The sequence below is a fragment of the Tachypleus tridentatus genome, chromosome 13 (genome assembly GCF_004210375.1).
Source record: "Tachypleus tridentatus isolate NWPU-2018 chromosome 13, ASM421037v1, whole genome shotgun sequence".
NCBI lineage: Eukaryota > Metazoa > Arthropoda > Merostomata > Xiphosura > Limulidae > Tachypleus > Tachypleus tridentatus.
The window spans coordinates 59,941,346-59,968,685 of NC_134837.1; the positions used below are offsets into that span (position 1 = coordinate 59,941,346).

The following is a 27,340-nucleotide window of genomic DNA, read 5'->3' on the forward strand; positions in this document are numbered from 1 at the left end:
TTTCCAACACTAGAAACCGGTTTTTCCATACTCGTGGTGGGCTGGGCATAGATAGCCCATTGTGTAGCTTTTTACTGAACTTCAGACATGCACAAATATGCCGAACTGCTACTAACAGGTAAATACAAATTACTATCAATTGTAATCTAAAATAAAGTTGAATTCTATTGCTACAAAACAACGTGAAATTTGTGCGGATCAGGTTTCAGTTTAACGTTCGTCGTAAAATTTCGAAAATTTATTCATAAGCATTTGTTGCTATGTGGATTGAAACTTTATTTAATGTTTTCATACCTTTGTTAACAGGAATGCCATTTACTCTTTTCATTGACGACTTTATTAATGGTACGAGGCTTAGTTGGGCTCTGTTGTTGTTTTTTCTCAAGGTTAATGTGTAATCAGTTTATCGGATTGTCTCCTATACAGTATGATTGGTTGGATCGGATTGTCTCCTATACAGTATGATTGGTTGGATCGGATTGTCTCCTATACAGTATGATTGGTTGGATCGGATTGTTTCCTATACAGTATGATTGGTTGGATCGGATTGTTTCCTATGCAGTATGATTGGTTGGCTGTTTTTAGAGCAAAGCGACAGTGAGCCATTTGCTGTGTCCATCGCATGGAATCGAACCTCGGAATGTATCATTTTAAATGCGTTAACATAACTTTATCCTACCAGAGGAAGCCATAAATTGTGTAATAACCATTGAAAGAGTGCATATACACGTAATGTTTTTAAAATAATCATGATATTAGGTAAAGGTGGGGTAATCGCCCCTTCATGCCCGACTTAAATATCGCTCCTCTTTGATGCAGACAAAGTTTGATAATTACATTCTTTTCAACATCTAATTATTATTTTATTATCTTAATAAGTCAACAGATAAGGACTAACTGTTTTGTCGGTATACATATATTATCCTAATAAGTCAGCAGATAAGAACAGTAACTGTTTTATTGATATACACATATCATCCCAATAAATCAGCAGATAAGGACGGTAACTGTTTTATTGGTATACACATATTATCCTAATAAATGAACAGACAAGGACAGTAACTGTTTAGTTGGTATACACACATTATACTAATAAGTCAACAGATAAGGACAGTAACTGTTTTATTGGTATACAAATACATTATTATCTTGGAAACGAAGAAGACATCTTCTGTGACTTATAGACCCAATCAGCGGATGTAAGAATCTTAATACCCACATTCAAGTAATGAATAAATTACATGTGATTTTTGTACATGCGCTGATGCAACCATTGGTCAGACAAGCTGTTTCCAAAAGCCGCGGGCATTAGCGTTGTAAGTTCTTAGATTGATCGCTGTTTAACAATAGGGACATTTCAACATAGATTGTTTATTTAAAATTAAACACAAAGCTACACAATGGACTATCTGTGCTCTGCCCGCCATGGGTATCGGTTTCTACTGGTGTCTGCAGACATGCCGCTATCTTTAACACAGATCCCACGTTTGTGTGGTTTTACTTTACACCCACATCTACACATTTAGAATAACAGGAAATTTGAACCAGGACATACACGCTATTTAAAGAAACAAAAAGTTTTGTGATTTCTCAGTGTTGAAAACACGGAAATATTAGTACAAATTAGTTGTGAAAGGGAGCATACAGGATGTACGAAAAGATGTGGGTAAAACACATACCGTCCTTAAGTTACTGATTCAGTTGTGGTTTGTTTGTTTGAAGTTAAGTACAAAGGTACACATTGGACTATACGTGCTCTGCCCACTACAGATATTAAAACCCGGGTTTTAGCGTTTAAGTCCGCAGTCGCTGTGCCACTGTAAGACATTACTTATGGAAAAGCATTTACTCACAAATTCAATAAATATGAATAAAGGTCCAAAATAAATATTTAATTGAAAGGTAAAATTTAAAAACGTAAATTCGCCATTACAACATTTATTAGTGATAAAGTGACAATAAAATACATTGGTACTTGATGGGATAATTTTACAATACTTAGATTCGATAATACATGAATTACGTTTAGCTACCACAGACCTTCATTGTTTTCAAATGATCATATTAATTGAAAAGTTCGTCACTGGGAAGGTTTTAATAGGTAGAATGATTAAGTTGTATAATGGAGTTGGTTATTAGGAAGGTTTTATTGATATAAGAACCAGGTTATTTGAAATGTTTGTTAGGAAGGTTTTATTGATATAAGAACCAGGTTATTTGAAATGTTTGTTAGGAAGGTTTTATTGATATAAGAACCAGGTTATTTGAAGTGTTGGTTAGTAGGAAGGTTTTATTGATATAGTAATCAGGTTATTTGAAGTGTTGGTTGTTAGGAAGGTTTTATTGATATAATAACAAGGTTAGTAGGAAATTTTTATTGATATAGTAATTGTGGTTATTTGTAATAGTAACTGTATCAGCCATACAGTCCATGAAGTTACGTGAAAGTATACTGCCAGAAACAATACAGCTACACAGTTGATGAGGTCACATGAAACCATACTTTCAGTAGCAATAACAGCCGTAGAATTGATGAGGTCACGTGAAACTATACGTTTAGTCAAATAACAGTCTTAGAATTGATGAGGTCACGTGAAACCATACTTTCAGTCACAATAACAACTGTAGAATGGATGAGGTCACGTGAAACCACACTTTCAGTAACAATAACAGCCGTAGAATTGATGAGGTCACATGAAACCATACTTTCAATAACAACCATGAAACCAACAAAGTTATCTGAGACAAAATTTCCAAGAATAATACACATATTTTATTCTCTTGATATTAAATCAAGTTAACTTTTTATATGTTCAGTACTTTAGACAAAATAGTTTGAAAGTTTTTGTTTAACTAGAAGAACATTATTTAAATTTCTTAATTATAAATATCATATTGATGATAAAGATATACTTCACAGTGTTTGAAAGAAGTCTGTTTTATTAAAACTAATCATTGAATTTCTAAAATTTTGTTTCTATTTACAGCCTTGAACACAAAGAACACTTTGGTAAAGAAACAGGTCTTCGAGCTTCTCTCTGCAGTCTGTGTTTATGCTGAAAAAGGTCACATTTTGGCAATTGACGCTTTAGAAAACTATAAGGTTTGTAAAGTTTAAAAGTTTTGATAAAGTGAAAATGTATTGATACATCTCTGCTTTATTTCTGTTTTTACCTGAAAAAATATATGTATTAATAAAAGCTAAAAACTTAAACAAAGAAATATATCCCAGTCACAACACAAACATCTGGAGACAAATATTAAGGTGGATCATTATGTAATGTTCACTGGTTTTTACAGGTACTGGCAGAAGTAGACCCAAATTATTTTGAGAGTATACCATCTATCCAGTTTATCCTCAACTTAATCTCACATGATGAAGATTAATAATACAAAATTGATTAGACGTAAGTGCTCTAACCCCCAACAAATTGGCCATCTTTTACTGTAGCCCACAACAACTTGACCATCTTTCGCTGTCTGTGGAAAGTTGTTGGTTCATAAGAAGAAGAAATTAATAAAAAAACTTTAAAAATTAAAAAGCAACAAGAAATAATCAAATACGTTACACCAATGGAAGAGATGGCACAATTGTCCTTGTAGGTAGCATTTCAGCCTTCAGTATGATGAATGGACGTAAACATCAAGATGTTTGGCTATTAATATACTTCATCCAATCAATGTTATACGTATAGCTTCCATCCTACCATGCTCCTGTCTGTATCTTCAGTGGTTTTAAAGACATCCACACAGTGGCGGGTCTCATATGAGGAAGATTATATAAGCACCACTACATTAACCCACCCACATGCTATGAAATATTCAATAAGTAACTCTAATTTTCTCCCTACAATAAAATTTAGTTAGTTTGTTTTGAATTTCGCGCAAGTCTACTCGAGGGCTATCTGCGCTAGCCGTTCCTAATTTAGCAGTGTAAGACTACAGGGAAGGCAGCTAGTCATCACCACCCACCGCCAACTCTTGGGCTACTCTTTTACCAACGAATAGTGGGATTGACCGTCACTTTATAACGCCCCACGGCTGAAAGGGCGAGCATGTTTGGTGCGACAGGGATTCGAACCCGCGACCCTCGGATTACGAGTCGAACGCCTTAACACACTTGGCCATGCTGGGCCTATAAAGTTTAGAAATTATTGTTAGTATGGATTTAATAATTTTGTTTAAATTACTATTTTGAAATATGTATAAATATTAATAAATATATATAGTATGTATAAATATTTTCAATATTTGTTATGAAATATGTTATTAAAGTTTCCTCTTCTAATTCATTGAAAATGTGTTTAAGTACTAATACGTTAACGTTAGACATTAAGAACTATACATTTCTCCAAATACTACAGAACCTAAGAAATACTACAGTACCTAAGAAATTGTACAATACCTAAGAAGTACTACAATACATAAGAAATTGTGCAATAAATAAGAAGTACTACAATACATAAGAAATAATATAGTATATAAGGGGTACTACAATCTATTAGAAGTACTACAATACCTGAGTAGTACTACAATACATAAAAAGTACTACAATACCTAAGAAATACTACAATACCTAAGAAGTACTACAATACATGCGAAATACTACAATACATAAGAAGTACTACAATACACAAGAAATACTACAATACACAAGAAATACTACAGTACATAAGAAATACTACAGTACATGATAAATAGTACAACACCTACAAATTACTACAATACATAATCAATACTACAGTACCTAAGAAGTACTACAATACACAAGAAATACTACAGTACCTAAGAAGTTCTACAATACATACGAAATACTACAATACATAAGAAGTACTACAATACACAAGAAATACTACAATACATAATCAATACTACAGTACCTAAGAAGTACTACAATACATAAGAAATATTACAGTACCTAAGAAGTTCTACAATACATACGAAATACTACAATACATAAGAAGTACTACAATACACAAGAAATACTACAATACATAATCAATACTACAGTACCTAAGAAGTACTACAATACATAAGAAATATTACAGTACCTAAGAAGTTCTACAATACATACGAAATACTACAATACCGAAGAAGTACTACAGTACATAAGAAACCGTCAGTGGCATTTTTGGTTCACCTCTGTTTGGAAGAGGAAAGTTCAAAAATTTATAATGTAAAAATAATTAATTTTATCATGTATTATTTCTATTACATTTTTATTAAGAATGATGGATATTTGTTCTTTCTTTTTTGTAATTTATGTTTATAACCTGTGAAAAATTCTCAGTTATGTGCGCGTTACGATGCGCAGTCAGCCCTGTTTATTTATAACTTTGTCATAATTAAGTTGTAAAACATGTATAACCACAACTATTTCATCAACACAGTTATGTTGACGTTTGAAGTATGTTTCTTTACTTTGTATATTTAATATAAAATGTTTTCTTAAACATATTTTTGTACCAATACGTAATATTTTTAACCTTTTGAAACTTGGATAAATTTACTTTTGATTTTCTACCGTAATTAACTATTTCAACTTTTGTAAAATGTGTATCTGTTTATCTACCGTAATTAACCATTTAATCTTTCATATCTGTATTCTGTGTCTCTACTGTAATAAAGTATTAACATGTGTATATATATATATATATATATAACTGTAATTGACTTATATATATAACTTATTGTCTTAACCGTAATTAAGTACGACAGCTTACTTTATGTGTATGAATGTAGCTCTGTTTCGTTACTCTGATTAATTATGTTAGCCTTTGTTTCATTATTTTAATTGGTTATATTAATATAGCTTTGCTTCCTTACCCAATTAATTATGTTAATATAGTTTGTTTCATTACCGTAGTTTATTATGTTAATAAATCTCGTCCTCCACTGATACAACGCTAAAATCAGGGGCTCGATTCCCGTCGGTGGACACAGCAGAAGCCTGATGGGGCTTTAGTATAAGAAAACACACACACACTACATCTCTTTTTCATTACCTAATTTGGCCCGGCATGGCCAAGCGCGTAAGGCGTGCGACTCGTAATCCGAGGGTCGCGGGTTCGCGCTAAACATGCTCGCCCTCCCAGCCGTGGGGGTGTATAATGTGACGGTCAATCCCACTATTCGTTGGTAAAAGAGTAGCCCAAGAGTTGGCGGTGGGTGGTGATGACTAGCTGCCTTCCCTCTAGTCTTACACTGCTAAATTAGGAACAGCTAGCACAGATAGCCCTCGAGTAGCTTTGTGCGAAATTCCAAAACAAAACAAACAAACAAACATTACCTAATTGATTATGTCAACGTAACTTTGTTTCATTATCCTGATTAATTATGTTGACATAGCTTTGTTTCATAACTGTAATTGACTTTGTTAATGGTGTTCTGTTTCGTTATGTTAGTTTTGTTACCTAAGAAACGTGTACATGTGTAAATATAAAAGTTATTTGAAATACAGTTGTGTAAAAAACATGGATTTGCATCATACCACTACACTATGTTTTATCGTTTGGAAGAAAGAAATGTGTTTTTATTGAACCAGTAAGGAACTATTTTAATCTCACGAGCCAGGGAGTGAAGAAATATAAGCAGGTTTTGTTCGTTACGACTAAACCAGAAAGTTATACCGACTGCCAATCGGGAACAATAACTGTCATACGATAAATGATGGTTTGTCATCACAGTTACTGTCAGATCAGCGATATATCATTTACAAATGGTAAAAAGCAGGTTACAGTTGTAACAGTCAGTTCTTTACAAGAAGTAAGAAAGAATCTTGCATACTATACTGGATATGTTGGGATACTAAAATACCACAAGGAAAAGTTATATATTAGATATGCTGTAACACCAGTACCACAAATAAATGTTATATATTGGACACGACTTGATATCACTATATCACAAGGAAATGTTATATATTAGATATGCTATGACACAACTGTACCACAGTGATAATTCCAATAAATCATGCCATCAAATTACCGTTGTTATACAATCATGTGGTCATCATTACGTGTGGTTCTTGTACAGTCCTATGTTTGGAACAATAATCTCCTGGTATGCCATCAAGTGGTCAACACCTAAAGTAGATACAGAATTGATAACTGGTCACAGAGTGAGTAGAAAGTGCATCAGATATCAACAAGTGCTACTGGATTCTGTTGTGGACACTATCAGTCCACGAGAGAATACGAACTTAGGATGTGACATGTTAGACCGTTTTATCATTCTCAACATTGGAGAAAACTTTGTGTATTGTCTGCTAAACATTTTGTTATAGACAATGTTATCAGTAGAACACCAACACCGTGTACAGAATGTCACAGATACAGTAACTGTACACCAGTAAAACACTATCTACAGAATATCACAGATACAGTAACTGTACACTAGTAGAACACCAACACCGTGTACAGAACGTCACAGTCACAGATACAGTAACTGTACATTTGTAGAACACCAACACCGTGTACAGAACGTCACAGATACAGTTACTGTACACCAGCAGAGCACTAACATTTTGTCTAAAATGTCGTGCATACAGTAACTGTAGATACGTAAATACAGTAACTGCTTATTTACTGTTTACTATAGGTCAAGTATAGTTAACCCACAATCTTCACTCCAATTAAAAGTGAACGAAACAAACGTTTCGGCAATTCCTAGTGAAGTGATGGGAAGGGTGTGTAGTAACCGAAAGCGGTATATTGGTGAAGCCCCTGGTAACAATTCTGTTTGTCCTTTTTTAGGACTCTTTGTGTGATTGTTTGGTTGAGTTTCACACTACGTTGTGATCTTAGCACAACCTTCTTCATACCTATTAATTCTGTGAAGTTCTGTTGATGTGTCCAGTTATTAATTCTGTAAAGTTATATTTGTGTAAGCTTTAATATAGTAATAAAGTCTGTCACATGTGGAAGGAATACATGCTAAAGCAGCGACCAATTGTTGTTAATAAGGCTAGAAGCAAATGTCTATAAATTATCATAGAGGAATTAAGTTTGAAAATAAACGCACCAGATAGAAACCTGACTTCAACAGTTGAAACAAGTAAAAAACCTTAGGACACTATTTAATGACGAAACTCATTAGTTCAACTGTAACTTAGGTCGAATTACAAATAATTGGAGCTAAACTGTAATACTTAACATAGATTTAAATATTTATATAATACACGTAAGAAAGCTGCTTTAACGAACATTGTTTACGTTTCTTGTTGCTTCAGTAAACTAACTGAGGTTCTCCCAACTGGACTTTAAAACCTAGTAACAATAATGTGAGTTTACATCCTTCCAGCTAGGTTTATAGAACGTAGTAACAGTTATCTGTACTTTAAAGTGTGTATTAACATAATTATAATGTGTGTGAAAATATGTAGTAACAGAGAGTTACACGTTTAATGTTCGCGTAGTAACAATGGCCTATATGCATGTTTTAATATACGCGTTGTTACAGTGATCTATATTTATGCATTCAATGTTCGTGTAGTAACAGTGAACCGTATGTATTTAATGTTGATTTACTAATAATGAACTGTATGTATTTAATGTTGATTTAGTAACTGTGAGCTCTATGTATTTAGTGTTGATTTAGTAACAGTAACCTATAAATGTGTGTTTAATGTTGTTTTAGTAACAGTAATCTATACATATGTGTTTAATATTCAAGTACTAAGTTAATGTATGTGTTTAATATACATTAAAGTTACAGTTCAAGTATTAAGTAAGTTAATGTGTGTGATATTTTTATAGTAACGATAATTATTAGAAACGTAGTAACGTTAACGTGTGAATTCACGTTTCCATATGATAATTTTCTCCATGTGTATATACATAGGTAAAGTAATATATATCTTTTGTGAGTTTGATTTCGTGGAAGTTTCGAACGAACAAGAATAGATCAAACGTTCAAATTACAACAACTTTAACTATTATTTATTTATCTGTGAACAGTAGGGCAGAAGCCAGTACGTTTACAGATGTACTTCAGGCCATTTTAACAGTAATAAGAAAAAGCGTCTTCCTTATCAAGGCATCTGTGTAAGTCTCACGGAAACAGTGGCCTCTAATTGTCACGTCGTAAAACTACCACGTTAGTACAATACAAAAATGACGGTCTCTAATTGTTACATCATAAAACTGCCACGTTAGTTAAGAGTGTTTTGTAGTTTTTAAGTGTTACTATTTCAGTTATAATGGTTTTAAGCTGTTAACAGTGTTTTGTAGTTTTTAAGCATTACAGTTTCAATGATAATGGTTTTAAGCTGTTAACAGTGTTTTGTAGTTTTTAAGTGTTACTGTTTCAATGATAATGGTTTTAAGCTGTTAACAGTGTTTTGTAGTTTTTAAGCATTACAGTTTCAATGATAATGGTTTTAAGCTGTTAACAGTGTTTTGTAGTTTTTAAGCATTACAGTTTCAATGATAATGGTTTTAAGCTGTTAACAGTGTTTTGTAGTTTTTAAGTGTTACTGTTTCAATGATAATGGTTTTAAGCTGTTAACAGTGTTTTGTAGTTTTAAGCATTACAGTTTCAATGATAATGGTTTTAAGCTGTTAACAGTGTTTTGTAGTTTTAAGCATTACAGTTTCAATGATAATGGTTTTAAGCTGTTAACAGTGTTTTGTAGTTTTTAAGCATTACAGTTTCAATGATAATGGTTTTAAGCTGTTAACAGTGTTTTGTAGTTTTTAAGTGTTACTGTTTCAATGATAATGGTTTTAAGCTGTTAACAGTGTTTTGTAGTTTTTAAGTGTTACTGTTTCAATGATAATGGTTTTGTTTGTTTTTGTTTGTTTCGGAATTTCGCACAAAGCTACTCGAGGGCTATCTGTGCTAGCCGTCCCTAATTTAGCAGTGTAAGACTAGAGGGAAGGCAGCTAGTCATCACCACCCACCGCCAACTCTTGGGCTACTCTTTTATCAACGAATAGTGGGATTGACCGTCACATTATACACCCCCACGGCTGGGAGGGCGAGCATGTTTAGCGCGACGCGGGCGCGAACCCGCGACCCTCAGATTACGAGTCGCACGCCTTACGCGCTGTTAACAGTGTTTTGTAGTTTTTAAGTGTTACTGTTTCAATAATAATGGTTTTAAGTTGTTAAGAGTGTTTTGTAGTTTTTAAATGCTATTGTTTCCTTCTAGGCTGTTAAATGTTACTGTTCTATTGGTAATGTGATTTTTCTTGTTTTATTGTGTTTACTTGTCTAATCATCTCTACATGGTCTTTCTTTCATGTTTAGTGTCAACCAACAACAAACTTTCTTCGTGTTGAGACTTGTATATGTATTTGGTCTTTAGGTTCTGATGAATCAACGTTATAGGTTTAGCCTTCTCCTGAATGAATTAAAAGAAGCTGAAGTACTACCGTATACTGCAACCATCTTGGCATTCATCAACTGTATAGTAGCAAGTGCGGAAGATTTTCATGAAAGGGTGAGGATTCGAAATGAGTTTATTGGTAAGTAATAAGTAGAAGTGACTGCACAAAATGAATTAATATACAAATATTAGGTGATCGTATCTGTACAAAATGAGTTAATATACATATATCAGTTGGTTGTGACTGCACAAATGGAGATAATATACAAATATTGGGTGGTTGTGTCTGCACAAAAGGAGGTAATATACAAATATTGGATGGTTATGTCTGCACAAAATGAGTTAGTATATAAATATTAGTTGGTTGTGACTGCACAAATGGAGATATATACAAATGTTGGATGGTTGTGTCTGCACAAGAGGAGGTAGTATACAAATGTTGGGTGGTTGTGTCTGCACAAGAGGAGGTAGTATACAAATATTGGGTGGTTATGTTTGCACAAAAGGAGGTAATATATGAATATTGGATCGCTGTGTCTGCACAAAATGAGTTAATATACAAATATTGGGCCGTTGTGTCTGCACAAAATCATTTAATATACAAATATTATTTGGTTGTGACTGCACAATAGGAGATGATATACAAATTTGGGTGTTTGTATCTGCACAAAACAATGGAATATATACAAATATTGGGTGGTTATGTTTGCAAAATGAGTTAATACACAAATATTAGTTTGTTGTGTCTGCACCAAATGAGTTAATATACAAATATTAGGTGGTTGTGATTGCACAAAATGAGTTAATATACAAATATTAGGTGGTTGTGATTGCACAAAATGAGTTAATATACAAATATTAGGTGGTTGTGATTGCACAAAATGAGTTAATATACAAATATTGGGTGGTTGTGTCTGCACCAAAGGAGATAATATACAAATATTGGGTGGTTGTTATTACTGCTTAAAATGAGATAAGCAAAGAGTCACGTGAGTTATCGGTCTGACATTTAATCTGAATTCCATGACGTTACTATAGAGAAAACGATGAGAGAAAATCTTCTATCATATATTTTAAAGAATCTGGTTGATTATGTAAATTACAGATTGAATAATTGGGTTGTGATCCTAAAGCTAATGTTAGTTACTATCGAATATGAGTTTCTTACTTGCTGTTGTTTGTTGGTGTGTATTGACAAAAAGTCACAACATCTACTCAAAAACACGTTATGTGTGAAAAAAATGCGGCTATGAAAACGATTGACTGTATGACTCAAAGGAAGGAAATCAAAATTAGTTGTCAAACTAATAGCTATACTAATAGCATTGATCAGAACTATAAAATGAATAATCGTTAATTAGCTAGGTCACATATTTTGTTATACTTGAAGCCTGATGATACGTGGCCTAGCTAATTAAAGAATGGATACTTGGTGTGAAAGTCTTATTAATGTTATAAGTGTAGCTGTCAGTTTGGCTGCCAAGTTGATTTCAGTGTTTTGTGTTTGTCACACGGTAATAGATACACTACACATTTGGTAGATTGATATACTTAGAAATTTGAATTTCTATCTTGGTATTATATATTTTTAAACGTCAGAACTTGAAGAAAGAAATGATACGTTGTCGTTATTGGATGTTGGATTTTCACCTTGCAGCTATTCATTTTGCCAAATACTCTAGAAATGCCCAACATCAGAGTCAAAATAATAATATAGTCTTAACTTCAAGATGACAACACGTGAGTGATGTGTTGGTAATTGGCATTCATAATGGGAAATGACTTTATCTGGAGACATGAGTGCTAAATTAATCTATCATCCTATATATCCACATTATACGACCAGGTAAACCATACAGCAGGAGATTTGTGAAATGGTTTACCTCACAGAAGACTTTTTACATGTAAACAAACCTCATGAAGAGGCTTGTGTCAAGACCATTTTCAATTTGTCCAGATGAATGGATTCTCTCGACCATCTTTCTACAGATAACTGCTACTAGACAGTGTGTAAAGAATAAGAGTTGGTGGTTATTCTGCATTTGTAGCATAAACATGGAAAAGAAAACCACTTAACAGATGGGGTCAGAGGACGGTTTAGGGACAGTAACTAACTACATTTTATTTATCACCATTCAGTGAACCTTTTTATCCTTACGTATTTCCCTAATAATTTAATTATTGCAACATTTGTATTTATGAATATTGATGTTGGTAATTATCAGCAGTGGGATCAAGTTTAAATTTAATGTTTTTCTTTGCGATATTGAGTTGCTTAAGGAACTTGGTGATAGAGACTATGCTTTCATGTAGACATTTTTAGATATTTGTATTGTGGTTCATTGGGTAATTTATTTTCACGTGACGAGCGCATGGCCTAGTCTCTGGGATTTACTCCAAAGCTTTAGAAAAGTTAGCGAAATAACCGGATCATTCACTCTCATCAGTGGGATTCATGTTTAAAATTGTCTGGAAACGAGTGTTTTTCATTGGTCAAATTTGAGTGTAAAATACACTATGATAAAATGTGGGAGTTGAAGTATTAATAGAATAAATTTAACAACTTGTTTGAAATTAAACATAAAGCCACACAATGGGCTACCTGTGCTCTCCCTACCACGGGCATTGGAACCAATGAAGTGTGTTTAAACCGATATAGTTAAACTAGACGTAAAGCTATCCTGAGATTGGGGTTACATAAAACTGAGTCTTGTGTACTAAATGTATGGAATGAATGGTACAGGGAGTTGTATAAAACACGAGTTAGTTTGAAGCAGATGGGTTATTCAATTAATGAGAATGTATCTAAGTCAGTGTATAATTTGGGTCATATGGTGTAGTAGTGTTTAAATTTTGCGCAAAGCTAATCGAGGTTTATATGTGCCAGCCGCTCCTGATTGTAGCAGTGAAACACTTCAAGTAAGGTAGTTACTTAACGCCACCTATCGCCCACTCTTTTACCAACGAATAATAGGAAAGATTGTCACATTATAGCACCCCACAGCTGATAGGCCTTAACCACCAGGACATGCTAGGTGTTTAGTTTTGTAAAGTTTGAGAGTATGTTTGTGACATCGTGATAAAAATTGGATGAACGACTATCAGAGAGAGAGAGAGAGAGAACAGGTGAAAGTTCAGTTTAGACCGTATTGTGAAATAAGAGAAATCAATAACTAGGTTACAAAACCACCAGTTTAATGGCTGTTTTTGGAAGTTGCGTCACAAGCCAGCACCCTTCGCTTCAAACTAATTCCATATTGTCGGTGGCTAAGTGTTAGTTTGAAGGGTTACAACACTAAAAATCTGGGTTCGTTGATCACGTTTGGCAGGACTTATAATGTAGTTTTATAAAATATAAACAAAGCTAGTCAGTGTAACCCAGGATTTCTCTTTGGTGTATTGAAGCACGTGACCTTGTCACTACATTGTTGGAACTGGTTTTACCGGATTTTTGCAACTCTTTTGTACCGTATCAAGTTCCTCTGAGCGTTTTGAGAGTTCTGAGTAGCTGTACTATATACCGAAAAAAAAAACGTATTATTTAAAGGCTGAATCCGAAATATACGAAAAAGTACGATAATATCATTCGTACTTATCATTATTAGTTGATAAGTTAAGCCACTATGACTTCCATTAAAAACAACGACTGACATCCGATGTCTAACTGAGTATCGTTTTTGTGTTTCCAGAGCTTCCTTACAATACTTACACTCATCGTTGGTTGTTGAACGTATGTTATGTTTGATATTTACCACAGAAGAAAGTGTTTCAAACATATAGTTGTAACACACGCTACATCAATAAACCTCGAACGTAACATCAAGAGAAGCTAGGATTTATCTTGGCTTTCATTAAGATAATAATTTTTTATCAACTTGCTTAGAGATATCTATCTGTGAGTATTATTATCTATACGGCGAGTGGGGATAAAAGAAGGTTTAAAGGGTGGTTAATCCCAAGTCAGGTTTCGGATTTTGTATTACTAGTTCATCTGAAATCCCAGGACTACTTGCTGGTATCAGAATAATTTTGTCCTATCATTTTGTGTCATACTCCAGAACGACTTTTGGTATGAAAATAATCTAGTCCTGTTTTTTGTGTCGTACTGTATATTTCATGATTTTATTATGATATAAAAATAATATAGTTCTATTTTTCGTATCACACTACATGTCTAAGGAATATCTTTTGGTATGAATGTGGAGATGAACTTCATTTCTTTAGATTTATGACGGTTCTGAAGATTATTGGATTTTCATAAAGGAGAAACACGTACCAAATCTTAAATTTAGGTTTAAATTTTGTTCTTTGTTTTGAAATTTGCGCAAAGCTACACGAGAGCTATCTGCGCTAGCCGTCCCTAATTTAGCAATGTAAGACTAGAGGGAAGGCAGCTAGTTATCACCACCCACCACCAACTCTTTGGCTACTCTTTTACCAACGAATTGATCGTCACATTATAACGCCCTCACGGTTGAAAGGGCGAGCATGTTTGGTGTGACGGGGATTCGAACCCACGACCCTCACATTACGAGTCGAGCGCCTTAATCACCTGGCCATGTTGGATCCTCTGGAAGAACTTAGCCTTGATCATAACGAAATAAGTCACCTTACCAGACTAACTGGATACTGTGTCAACAACACCTACTTTACTTTAGTCGTTAACCATGGGATACCTTCCCTTCCCAACCTACTTGGTGGTATATACATGTCTGTGTTCGAAGGACTTTTTGGGCATTCTTTTACACACACACACACACACACACACACAATCTCTAAGTTGGTTTCGTTACGTGCACGATATCTTTAGCATATGACGACATGGTAAAGTCAGCATACCCAACTTTGATGTATTTCTAAACAGTATAAACATCAAAGGTCTAACCACCTTCTGTCATAAACAATTTCTACATGTAAATCGCGCAATAAAATTCTGTACTAACAAAACGAACTTCTACATTGAACTTCCCTACCTAAAAAATATTGAGCCCTGATCACATAGTAACATAAAAATTACAAACAATTCTACATCAATTCCAGCCTTTCCCTTGTAAACATAGTAACATCCCTTATTCCCTTAACACGTCATCAATTTGAAAGCCGTATTAAGATTATTTGATAAAAAAATGTCCTTCTCCTTCAAATAAAAACATAAAATAGAACGAAATATTCTCTAAAGTATTGAAATTAATTATGTAAACATTGAAATATTCTCTGAAGCATTAAAATTATGTAAACATTGAAATTATGTAAACGGGTGTTTTATCTTTACACCGAGACAATGGCCCTCGTAACGTTAACAAAATATGGCAAACTTTGTTAACACAGCGTGCACTTCACCCTGTCACAATGTTTTGGCCTCCCATGACAACATTCTGTTGTAACATCCCGTTACCCATAGCCCCTAGACACATTTTGTTCTGTATATAAACCTTTTAGTTTGCACGTATATCATACCGGAAGAAGACAAACCAGTGCTCTGTTGAAGCATGTATTGTCTTTTAAATCTTTTTCATTACGCTTAAAATCGTTGTGTCTTATATACGTAAGGCTCCCGCTATAATGTCTGTAGGAAAGCAAATAACATATAAACAGGTCAAGAAAAATAAAATTAAAATTAGTAATTAAGAAAAGGTCCATTAAAAGTGTTTATTAGTTGATGATTATTTAATTTCACTTACTTAACTTTATCTTCCATGACTGTTTAGAGATAAAAAGCTGTGTGTTATTTCATTTACTTAACTTTACCTTCTATGACTGTTTAGAGATAAAAGTTATGTGTTATTTCACTTACTTAACTTTACCTTCCATGACTGTTTAAAGATAAAAGTCATGTGTTATTTCACTTACTTTACTTTTTCTTCCTTGACTGTTTAGAGATAGAAGTTATGTGTTATTTCGCATAAGTTTATTTTACTTGATCTGTTTACATGTAGAAATTTTGTGTTATTTTATATGCTTGAAGGCCTGGCATTGTTTAGTTCTTAGCGTGTTTGACTTGCAATTTGAGGATTCGAATCCCCATCACCATACAAGCTTGCTCATTCATCCATGGGAGCGTTATGATAATTCAGTCAATCCCACCATCCGTTGTTAACAGAGAAGCCGAAGAGTTAGCGGTGGGCAGTGTTGATTAACCGCTTTCCCTCTGGCCTAGTACTACTAAATTAGGAACTGTAAGTACAGATAGCTTTCGTGTAGTTTTTCGTGAAATTTATAACAAACGATGAAACAATTAACTTGTTAAACTTGTTTTCCATGATCTCTTTACATGTAGTTATTTATTAAGTTGATAACGTGAAGTTGGCAAACCTACTTTTACTTAGTTTTCACGCTTATAAGCTATTTTACTGAGAGCTGAGTATTTTATATTAAAAAGAATTTGGAATATTACAATTTCTTTACAGTCCATGTCGCACTTGCGGTCAAGCTCTATTTGACGATCGTGCATCTTGGCAATAATTCTGCAAGAAAGTTTTTATCACTTTCCGAGGTTCCTTCGTAAGTATGTCATATCCAAAGTGCACGACTAGTCCATGTAGGGTTTATATAACCTGTCGACAATCCTTCAGAGTCTGTTTCAACAGTCCAATATCACAGAAAGTTCTAGGCGCTGCATTCGTGGCTTAAATGGCATGTCTTTGTATGCAATAGTAAGAATATCCATTTTAGTCTGAGGTACACGACATTTGAACGGGAGGTATGACTTAAAGCCTCTTGGTGATGCCATACTCTGATGGTCTGGCTTTCCTACAAAGATAAGTATTTCATAAAAAGTACAGTACACTGATCTTGTTGTAAAGAGAGCTCACTTTGACATTTGTAACCACCCTCCAGATTTTCAACTTTCCACTCACTATCCAGCGAGAGACACAAATCCCTTCAAAGAGGTTTACCGAGATGTCGTGCACTACTTTTTCACCCATTGATCGGTAGAAAATAGCATGATACTTGTTACTGTTATCGAGGTAAACAGACGTTCCACTAATTGTTACTTCATGTTCTGTACGTACAGTTGTTCTTTTCCTAGATCCAATTTATGTGCACGTGACTTGCGTTGCTTTTTTCAGGTGGGATTTTTTTTTTTATATAAGTTACCAGCGCCACGTGAACAGCTTTTACCACTGATTTTTGTGATGGATTCTAATATTTTTCTTCGCCAACACAAGTTTTTTCGTCAATAAGTCTGGAATATGACACACGGTAGAGGCCAAGGCGCTCTCACTCTCTCTCTCTATATATATATATATGTATATATACTCATCATAAACTTGCATGAACTTCGAATGTTGTGGGCGAAATATATTAAGATGGTGAAGTATAATTATTATAAATCGGTCTTAGTATAAGAATTAGTAACTGAAGATGACCTAAGAAGGTCGAAACGTTGTTCTGTACTTTATTTTAATTAAAGTTTTAATACCCCTTACCAGCCGTCTTTAGAATACACAATTAGTAACACTTGTTATTTTTATGTTTTATCTTTACTTGAATTAAGTTTACTCCTCATGCAGGAGAACTGATAAACCAGCAAGCTAGAATTAGGTCAAAAACCCAAAGGGATGTCAATCTTCATACATTTATGCAATTGTAAACGCTGGAAACAAAGTGTGCTGTAGCTTTTGTTAACATGTTTGCTGTAGTGGGAATGGTACATGTAGTGTAAAACGAAATGCCATTAAGCAGCGCCATTAGATTTAATTTATAAATGCCATCCACAGGGTGATGAACACCAAGCTGTAATAATACCAGCGGACGAAAAACATCGACCGAAACATTGGATTCTTGCATTTAACGAGGGAGGGGTGGTCAAACTGCACCAATAAATCAAAACTAGTTACTGTGATATGAACAGTAAGTTAAATGTTAGGAAGTTGCAGACAGTGTATTGTGTCAAACACATAAACCATCATTATTATCCACGATATAAACACAAACCATCAGTATTATACACAATATAAACCTAAACCATCATTACTATACACAGTAAAACTATAAATACAAACATCGTTATTATACACAGTAAAACTATAAATACAAACATCGTTATTATACACAGTAAAACTATAAATACAAACATCGTTATTATATACATTAAAACTATAAACACAAACATCGTTATTATATACATTAAAACTATAAACATAAACCATTATTGTTATACACAGTAAAACTATAAACATAAACCGTCATTATTATACACAGGAAAACTATAAACATAAACCATCATTATTATATACATTAAAACTATAAACATAAACCATCAGTATTATACACAATATAAACATAAACCATCATTACTATACACAGTAAAACTATAAATATAAACCATTATTGTTATACACAGTAAAACTATAAACATAAACCGTCATTATTATACACAGGAAAACTATAAACATAAACCATCATTATTATACACAGGAAAACTATAAACATAAACCGTCATTATTATACACAGGAAAACTATAAACATAAACCGTCATTATTATACACAGGAAAACTATAAACATAAACCGTCATTATTATACACAGGAAAACTATAAACATAAACCATCATTATTATACACAGGAAAACTATAAACATAAACCATCATTATTATATACATTAAAACTATAAACATAAACCATCAGTATTATACACAATATAAACATAAACCGTCATTATTATACACAGGAAAACTATAAACATAAACCGTCATTATTATACACAGGAAAACTATAAACATAAACCATCATTATTATACACAGGAAAACTATAAACATAAACCGTCATTATTATACAGGAAAACTATAAACATAAACCATCATTATTATACACAGGAAAACTATAAACATAAACCATCATTATTATACACAGGAAAACTATAAACATAAACCATCATTATTATACACAGGAAAACTATAAACATAAACCGTCATTATTATACACAGGAAAACTATAAACATAAACCGTCATTATTATACACAGGAAAACTATAAACATAAACCATCATTATTATACACAGGAAAACTATAAACATAAACCATCATTATTATACACAGGAAAACTATAAACATAAACCGTCATTATTATACACAGGAAAACTATAAACATAAACCGTCATTATTATTCACAGGAAAACTATAAACATAAACCGTCATTATTATACACAGGAAAACTATAAACATAAACCATCATTATTATACACAGGAAAACTATAAACATAAACCATCATTATTATATACATTAAAACTATAAACATAAACCATCAGTATTATACACAATATAAACATAAACCGTCATTATTATACACAGGAAAACTATAAACATAAACCATCATTATTATACACAGGAAAACTATAAACATAAACCGTCATTATTATACACAGGAAAACTATAAACATAAACCGTCATTATTATACACAGGAAAACTATAAACATAAACCGTCATTATTATACACAGGAAAACTATAAACATAAACCGTCATTATTATACACAGGAAAACTATAAACATAAACCATCATTATTATACACAGGAAAACTATAAACATAAACCATCATTATTATATACAGGAAAACTATAAACATAAACCATCATTATTATACACAGTAAAACTAGAAAGACAAACAGTATTATTATACACAGTAAAACTAGAAAGACAAACAGTATTATTATACACAGTAAAACTACAGGGTGTTTGGAAAGTCACTGTGCACTCATATATATAATAACAGACATGTTTCAATATAGAATACAGGAGGTAAATATGAATGACAATGTTGAAAGTGACCCCCATTGGCATCAATACAGGCCTGGATCCTTCTTATTTTGTTTCTAAACACCGCCATCAGTTGCTGGCTTGAAATAGACTGAATAAAATATGATTACAAAACTGCACAGTGACTTTCCGAACACCCTGTATAAATGTAAACCATCATTATTATACACAGTAAAACTAGAAAGACAAACGGTATTATTATACACAGTAAAACTACAGGGTGTTTGGAAAGTCACTGTGCACTCATATATTTAATAACAGACATGTTTCAATATAGAATACAGGAGGTAAATATAAATGACAATTATAAACAATGTTGAAAGTGACCCACGTTGGCATCAATACAGGCTTGGATCCTTCTTATTTTGTTTCTAAACACCGCCATCAGTTGCTGGCTTGAAATAGACTGAATAAAATATGATTACAAAACTGCACAGTGACTTTCCGAACACCCTGTATAAATGTAAACCATCATTATTATACACAGTGAAGCTTTAAATACAAACATTATTATTATGCATGAAACAGTAGAGAGAGTGAGTGAACAGGGATTCTTGTTTCTCAACATATTTTGTTTCCAGTCAAAATCTCGCCTATGATTTCAACATGGATTTTCTAGTTTAATTAATCATTAATTATAAGTTTATCGCTTTACTGAAGATAAGTATGATGAACGTGAGAAAAAAAACAACATAAAATCAGACCTTACGGACATATGACCCAGAGCCCATTAGAAGTATTGGCACATAACGTGCTCTCTTTGGTTGAACAGTGTCTCGTACTCTATGTTACAATTGTAAGTATTTATTGATACTCATTTCTACAACCGGTAATGGTGAGTAACTAATGGAAACTCCTATTGTAATGACAGAAGTCAGCATACAGTATCACACACACAATAATTGTTATTCTACTGAAAAAGAATAGTGAGTTATTTTAAAGTGCTCAGGTTGTGGATCTCTTTTAAAACACTGCAATAACAGAGATATAGAAGAACAATTGGTCTTATCATTTGGGTTTTAAATGAACTGAATCAGTCTGTGTGGAGTCTTGATGAAAAGAATGCTGTGGTGATTAATTGTGTAATGAACTTTTGTTTGAGTTGTTTCAATACATTGTTGTAGAGTAAAACAATATGATGACGTTTATTATTAAAGTTTATCACTAAAAGTCATAAACATTTATCGTAAAGAATCCAGCCATATATAAAACCAAACAGATTTATTCATTATGCCTTTTATAACCAAGTTCGATGTGCGAATACTTTGTAATATGTATATAAGTTCCCAATCTAATGAATAGTGTATTGACTTATGAGAACTTCTTATTTTGAAATATTGTTGTCAATACCGAAATATTTTAGAAATAAGAACTGAGTTTATGGAAAGGTAGAATGTTGATTCAGGTGTATGTTACAAATAAGAACTGGGTTTATGGAAAGTTATGATGTTGATTCAGGTGTATGTTACAAATAAGAACTGGGTTTATGGAAAGTTACGATGTTGATTTAAGCGTGTGTTACAAATAAGAACTGGGTTTATGGAAAGTTACGATGTTGATTTAAGCGTGTGTTACAAATAAGAACTGGGTTTATGGAAAGTTACGATGTTGATTTAAGCGTGTGTTACAAATAAGAACTGGGCTTATGGAAAGTTACGATGTTGATTTAAGTGTGTGTTACAAATAAGAACTGGGTTTATGGAAAGTTACGATGTTGATTTAAGTGTATATTACAAATAAGAACTGGGTTTATGGAAAGTTACGATGTTGATTTAAGTGTATATTACAAATAAGAACTAGGTTTATGGAAAGTTACGATGCTGATTCAGGTGTATGTTAAATAAGAACTGGGTTTATGGAAAGGTAGGATGTTGATTCAGGTGTATATTACAAATAAGAACTGAATTTATGGAAAGATAGGGTAAAGACACAGGTCTATTTTAGAAATAAGAATTGATTTTATGGAAAGGTAAGGCGTTTATTTTTTCTTCACTTCTCAAACATAGATGAAGTTTTTGGATATTAGCCAGATAGTAAATATTTCAACCATTATACTGTAGGGCTTGGTCTTCTGGACATTATCAGTTCTCTCCGTAAGACTGATGAAGACGATGTTTTCATTCAGTGTCACGTTTTTGACAAATCAAAATTTGCTGACGATGAACATTCAGAGAGTTTAGGTTTGAATCTGACGACTAGCCACTACGATCTCTTCCAGTCCGTGTTTGACAAGGTAAGCCATTTACCACTACAATCTCTTCCAGCCCATATTTGTAAAAGTCATCTACAATCACGAACTAATCTAATCTACGTTTAACGAGATGAGTCATGTATGATTGTGATTTCCTTCAGCCCATGTTTGACATGGGATTGAATGGAGGTATACCATCTATAGTAACCCAAAATCGTTCCAGTTATTGATTATTTAGTTTCCACATTGTCATAGTAGCAACACTTTCTCTAAGTGTCTAATGTTACGTTGTTCAAGCCACTTCAGTCTTTTATTCTTTTGTTAAATTATTTATTTTGTCTGAAAGGATTTTTAATACTATAGCTTAAGCCTGGGTTGAAATAGTTCAAACTGAATATCCATTGCTAGCCAAAGTATGACGTCAATTAAAACTGGTTTACAAATGAGACAAAATTCTAGAGCTTTCGAATGTGTTTTCGAATAAAACTATGTATTAAAGGTTAACTTCAGTTCCTTGACGCAAAGAACGTTTTTAAATTTTATAAAGACTAGTAATGTATAAAGTATGTATGAAAGGTTAGCTTTAGTTCCTTGGCACAAAGAACGTTATTATTGTTTTACACAAGCTTAGTATTGGAAACATATTTAAGAAAACTGTTTCTCTTCTATTTTGTATACAAGCCATCTTTAAAAGTTGCAACTGACACTGGTTTCTATAATATATTTTTATGTGAATTTTTTTATTTTTTTATTCTTCTATAAAACTCAGATGAATAAGCTGTAGAGGTTTCATGAGTACTTCACAAGGGTAGTAGAATGTATCATTTATTGATCAGTTATGAAATGTCAGTAAAATTAAGGTCAGGTTTATTCATGAAGTCGATAAAACTGTTAATTATCTGTGACATAGTGTACTAACTAAAACCAATCAAGTATGGGCAAAGGAAACAAAGAAGCAAAGCAAAATACTTATACAATGTGAATTATTTTGAAGATGAAGAAATCATTTTCAACTTTAGAAAATATAAATATAACTAGATACTACCATGCAGCATTAACTGTTGTCCAGATGGAGGCTTGTGTAGATAATTAGACAGATGTTGCAATACCATTATAAGAAACACTTGTTGGTTAAACGTATACAGTGAAGTTAACAGCTATGTGGCTGTAGTTCCTTTCCCACAATTCCATTCTCTTTTACTGAATTACTATGTTAAAAAAATGTTTTGATAATAAGACATTTATGGCTGTGTGTTAGTACATTAACATCATGGTACGATAAAATAAGTTGTCACATCTACTTAGTGTTGTGTTTGTTGCTAGTTTACCACCATAATACAACACATAAGGTAATCACATCTACCTAGTTCTTTCTGTGTTGCTCAGGGTAACCATAATAATACAACACTAGGTTTAACATCTATATAGTTTTGATTGAGTTGCTAGGTTACTGTCATAATACAATGTACTAGTTATGGGTGTATTTATCACTAGGGTACCAGCAGGGTCATATTATTTATTAGGTACAGTGCTTAGGGCCTATGAAACTATGGGTCCATGAAGGTTTTCCTTAAAAGTTAATCTTTGGTTTAACTTATACAGTTGGTAGGGCCTAGAAACAGAACGTGCCTAAGCCCAACAATCATCTTGATTCAGCACTCGCTACCAGTAAAATGCAGAATACTAGTTTACCTATCTTACTTATAGCTAGGATACCAGCATAGTAAAGAACACCAAGTTATCACTTTTACTTATGGCTGAGGTGTTTTCCACATTACCACTTCTGTTTATGGTTGGGGGTATGGCTAGTTTACATTGTTGATATTTCTCAGTTGCCATCTGGTTTGATATACAAATCTATCTCTCGTGATGCTATGGTTGTACAGGCAATATTCTCAATTCAACTTTGATATACAAATTTGTCTCTAGTGATGCTATGGTTGTACAAGCAATATTCTCAATTCAACTTTAATTTGATAGCAAATGGCTTATTTTATGACTTCAGCTACGTACTAACATTATGATATGCAAGCTTAAGTAAAAGTTCTCTCCAATAGTTTGTACTTCAACAACAAAAAATGATAGAGTATAATTAAACAAGAAACACTATTATTCCACTTCAATACATAATTTACTTCAACAACACCTAAGTAAAATTACAACTCTTGGTTCTTCTTTCAGGCTTTTATCACAATAAGTACTTACTTCTTCTTAAAAACAATTTTTTGTGATTGCATTTGCACTAGAATAATAATAAATAACTTATGTAAAATCATGAATTAACCGAATATTTTGTTCTGAATACTCTAGGTCTATGACACCCCACAGGCTTTGGTGTTTCTCATGATTTTGCAAAATCTTAACCGGCTAGACCCTGCTAATCCTACGAGGTAAGTTTCCATAATCCATAACATAGTTTGGTGTTTCTAGTATTCTATGTAGTATTAACTGATATGTCTATAGAGATAATAAACATGAAATTTTAAACTTAAAGAGCCAACAAAGCATAATTGTAACTTTTAAGACTAAGACAGATTTGATGTGACCTGATATTTTGAATCCTGTTTATCAACTTTCCAAATGACTATGTTGTTTATTGATTTGCTGTACTTAATCCAAACTGACCTCTTGGTTACATAATTTTGCATAAGTGTAGTGAAACTTGTATTTTTAATGTCCAAGTAGCCTTGAATTACAACATTCCATGTTTCAACAGTATTTATATGTTAACATCAAAGGGACTTCTCACTCGTATTATAATACCCATGTAAGGGTAAATTACTTATTTTTGTCTAACAAGTTTGCTTCTGATGAAGGCAGTTAATTACTGTCAAAATAAGACAAGTTGTATTTAAGATTTAGGTTAATGGAAAAGGTGTATGTGTTTTATAGACCTATATGATATAAATAGATAATATTCTATTTACTTAAGCTGCTTATTATATTGTGCTGTTATTTTATATATCCATGAGATACTTAATATATGTTATTGATATTCTAAAATTCAGTCTGACTTGACTTCATGACATCAGCATATTTATGTCAAAATCTAAAATTTTAAATTCTCATGGAAACTTTAAATGTATCTCTAGTTTTAAATGTCTGAATAACTGTAATGCACACACAATATATTTGCATTGCCATGTCATCTAACTTGTTCAGAAATGAATTAATTCTTTCTTGTTTCCTACAACTTCATTATTTAACATTGTGAAAGGCTGGCTAGAGTATTTCAGTGGGATTCATAAAATTTTGACAGGTATTTCTCAAAATTGTATGGATATATTTGCACACATAACACACCTGAACTGAATGTTTTTTAAAATAAAAAACGTATGGTCAGAGGATACTTTAAAAAATTATAACTCAAAAAGTAGGTTGAACATCATCCTGATATTTTTTGTAGATCATATTCAAAGATGTAAGAATATATGATAAAAATCTGAAAAGGCTGGATAACTAGTGACATGGTCAAACTCTGCCTGAAGTGGGGCTATTTTTAGCTAAATCATAAAAAGTTGCATGCAGCTATATTTTTTACAGGAGATCTAACAGACGTTTAATTACAACAATTGCTGATTTATCAACTGATATGTTATAGGAAATTAGAAAAAAACATTCAGCTTTGTATCATATTAAGTCTTAGAACTATGGCTTATTACATAAACCAATGTTTTTTACGATTTTGGGTTTTCAGGTGATTTTACTGCCTCACTATGCAAATCCTGAGAGAGATAAACGTGGTTTGAGACCATTTTTTAATTCTGTGAGATTAATTCAGTCAGTGTAGTAAATTTTAGCCTTCTACCACCATTACTCTTGCAGCTTTAAGCAGCCAAAGTTGCCCGAAAATTAATTTGCCAAAAATAAAAACAAAGTAACTAAATTTTATAGGGCTGTAAATCAGAAACTATTAGAGATACTGATCTAATCTTTGGCAGTTGTTCATTATATGGGTAGATGAACACATGTGAATTTTGTCAAGGCATTCTGTGGGGGTCACCTGCAGCCCCCTGGATGATTTGACATGAATGACCCTGTACTAGATTTGAATTATGTGTAATTTAACTAATAACTGCCCAACTTGTTTAAGACAAACATGGTAAAGTTTTGATCCTATCCTGTTTTATTCAATAATATTATAGAGTAATGTGCCCTGAAAAGTGTCCTTATTCTCAGTTATAAAAATTGACAATAATTATGAAAAGATATACTACTTTTGAAACTTTCTCATCTGTGAGTTATTAGGTAGATAAAATGAATGGAGCATTAAACTGTAAGCAACAACAAAAAGTCATTATCTAGTTGTAGATTTTAAACGTGGTTATAAGATCAGTTGAGTAGGAATATCCCTCTTCAGTCAGAATGTTCACTAAAAGAAATATATAAAACCTTGTTTCATGAAGAAGTCAGAATGTTTACTAAAACAATTATGTAAAACCTTGTTTCATGAAGAAGTAAGAATGTTCAGTAAAACAATTATATGAAACCTTGTTTCATAAAGAAGTCAGAATGTTCACAAAAACAATTATATATAAAACCTTGTTTCATGAAGAAGTCAATGTTCACTAAAACAATTATAGAAAACCTTGCTTCACAAAGAAGTCAGAATGTTCACTAAAACTATTATATAAAACCTTGTTTCATAAAGAAGTCAGATTGCTCACTTAAACAATTATATAAAACCTTGTTCCACAAAGAAGTCAGATTGTTCACTAAAACAATTATAGAAAACCTTGCATCACAAAGAAGTCAGATTGTTCACTAAAACTATTATATAAAACCTTGTTCCACAAAGAAGTCAGATTGCTCACTTAAACAATTATATAAAACCTTGTTCCACAAAGAAGTCCGATTGTTCACTAAAACAATTATATGAAACCTTGTTCCACAAAGAAGTCAGATTGTTCACTAAAACAATTATATGAAACATTGTTATTCAGAGTGTTCACTAAAGCAATTATAGAAAACCTTGCTTCACAAAGAAGTCAGAATGTTCACCAAAACTATTATATAAAACCTTGTTTCATAAAGAAATCAGAATGTTCACTAAAACAGT

At 32.7% G+C, this 27,340-nt stretch overlaps 1 protein-coding gene across 2 annotated transcripts in view; it reads left to right on the forward strand.

The window, feature by feature from the left end:
* The window catches only part of LOC143241012 (inverted formin-2-like), a 75,305-nt gene that overhangs the window by 5,706 nt on the left and 42,259 nt on the right, over window positions 1-27,340 (forward strand). For both annotated transcript variants that reach the window (XM_076484416.1, XM_076484415.1), the window contains exons 2-5: window positions 2,988-3,103; window positions 10,310-10,469; window positions 22,151-22,323; window positions 24,592-24,671. In XM_076484416.1, coding sequence (XP_076340531.1) covers window positions 2,988-3,103; window positions 10,310-10,469; window positions 22,151-22,323; window positions 24,592-24,671 — 529 coding nt within the window. The remainder of the gene's footprint in view (window positions 1-2,987; window positions 3,104-10,309; window positions 10,470-22,150; window positions 22,324-24,591; window positions 24,672-27,340) is intronic.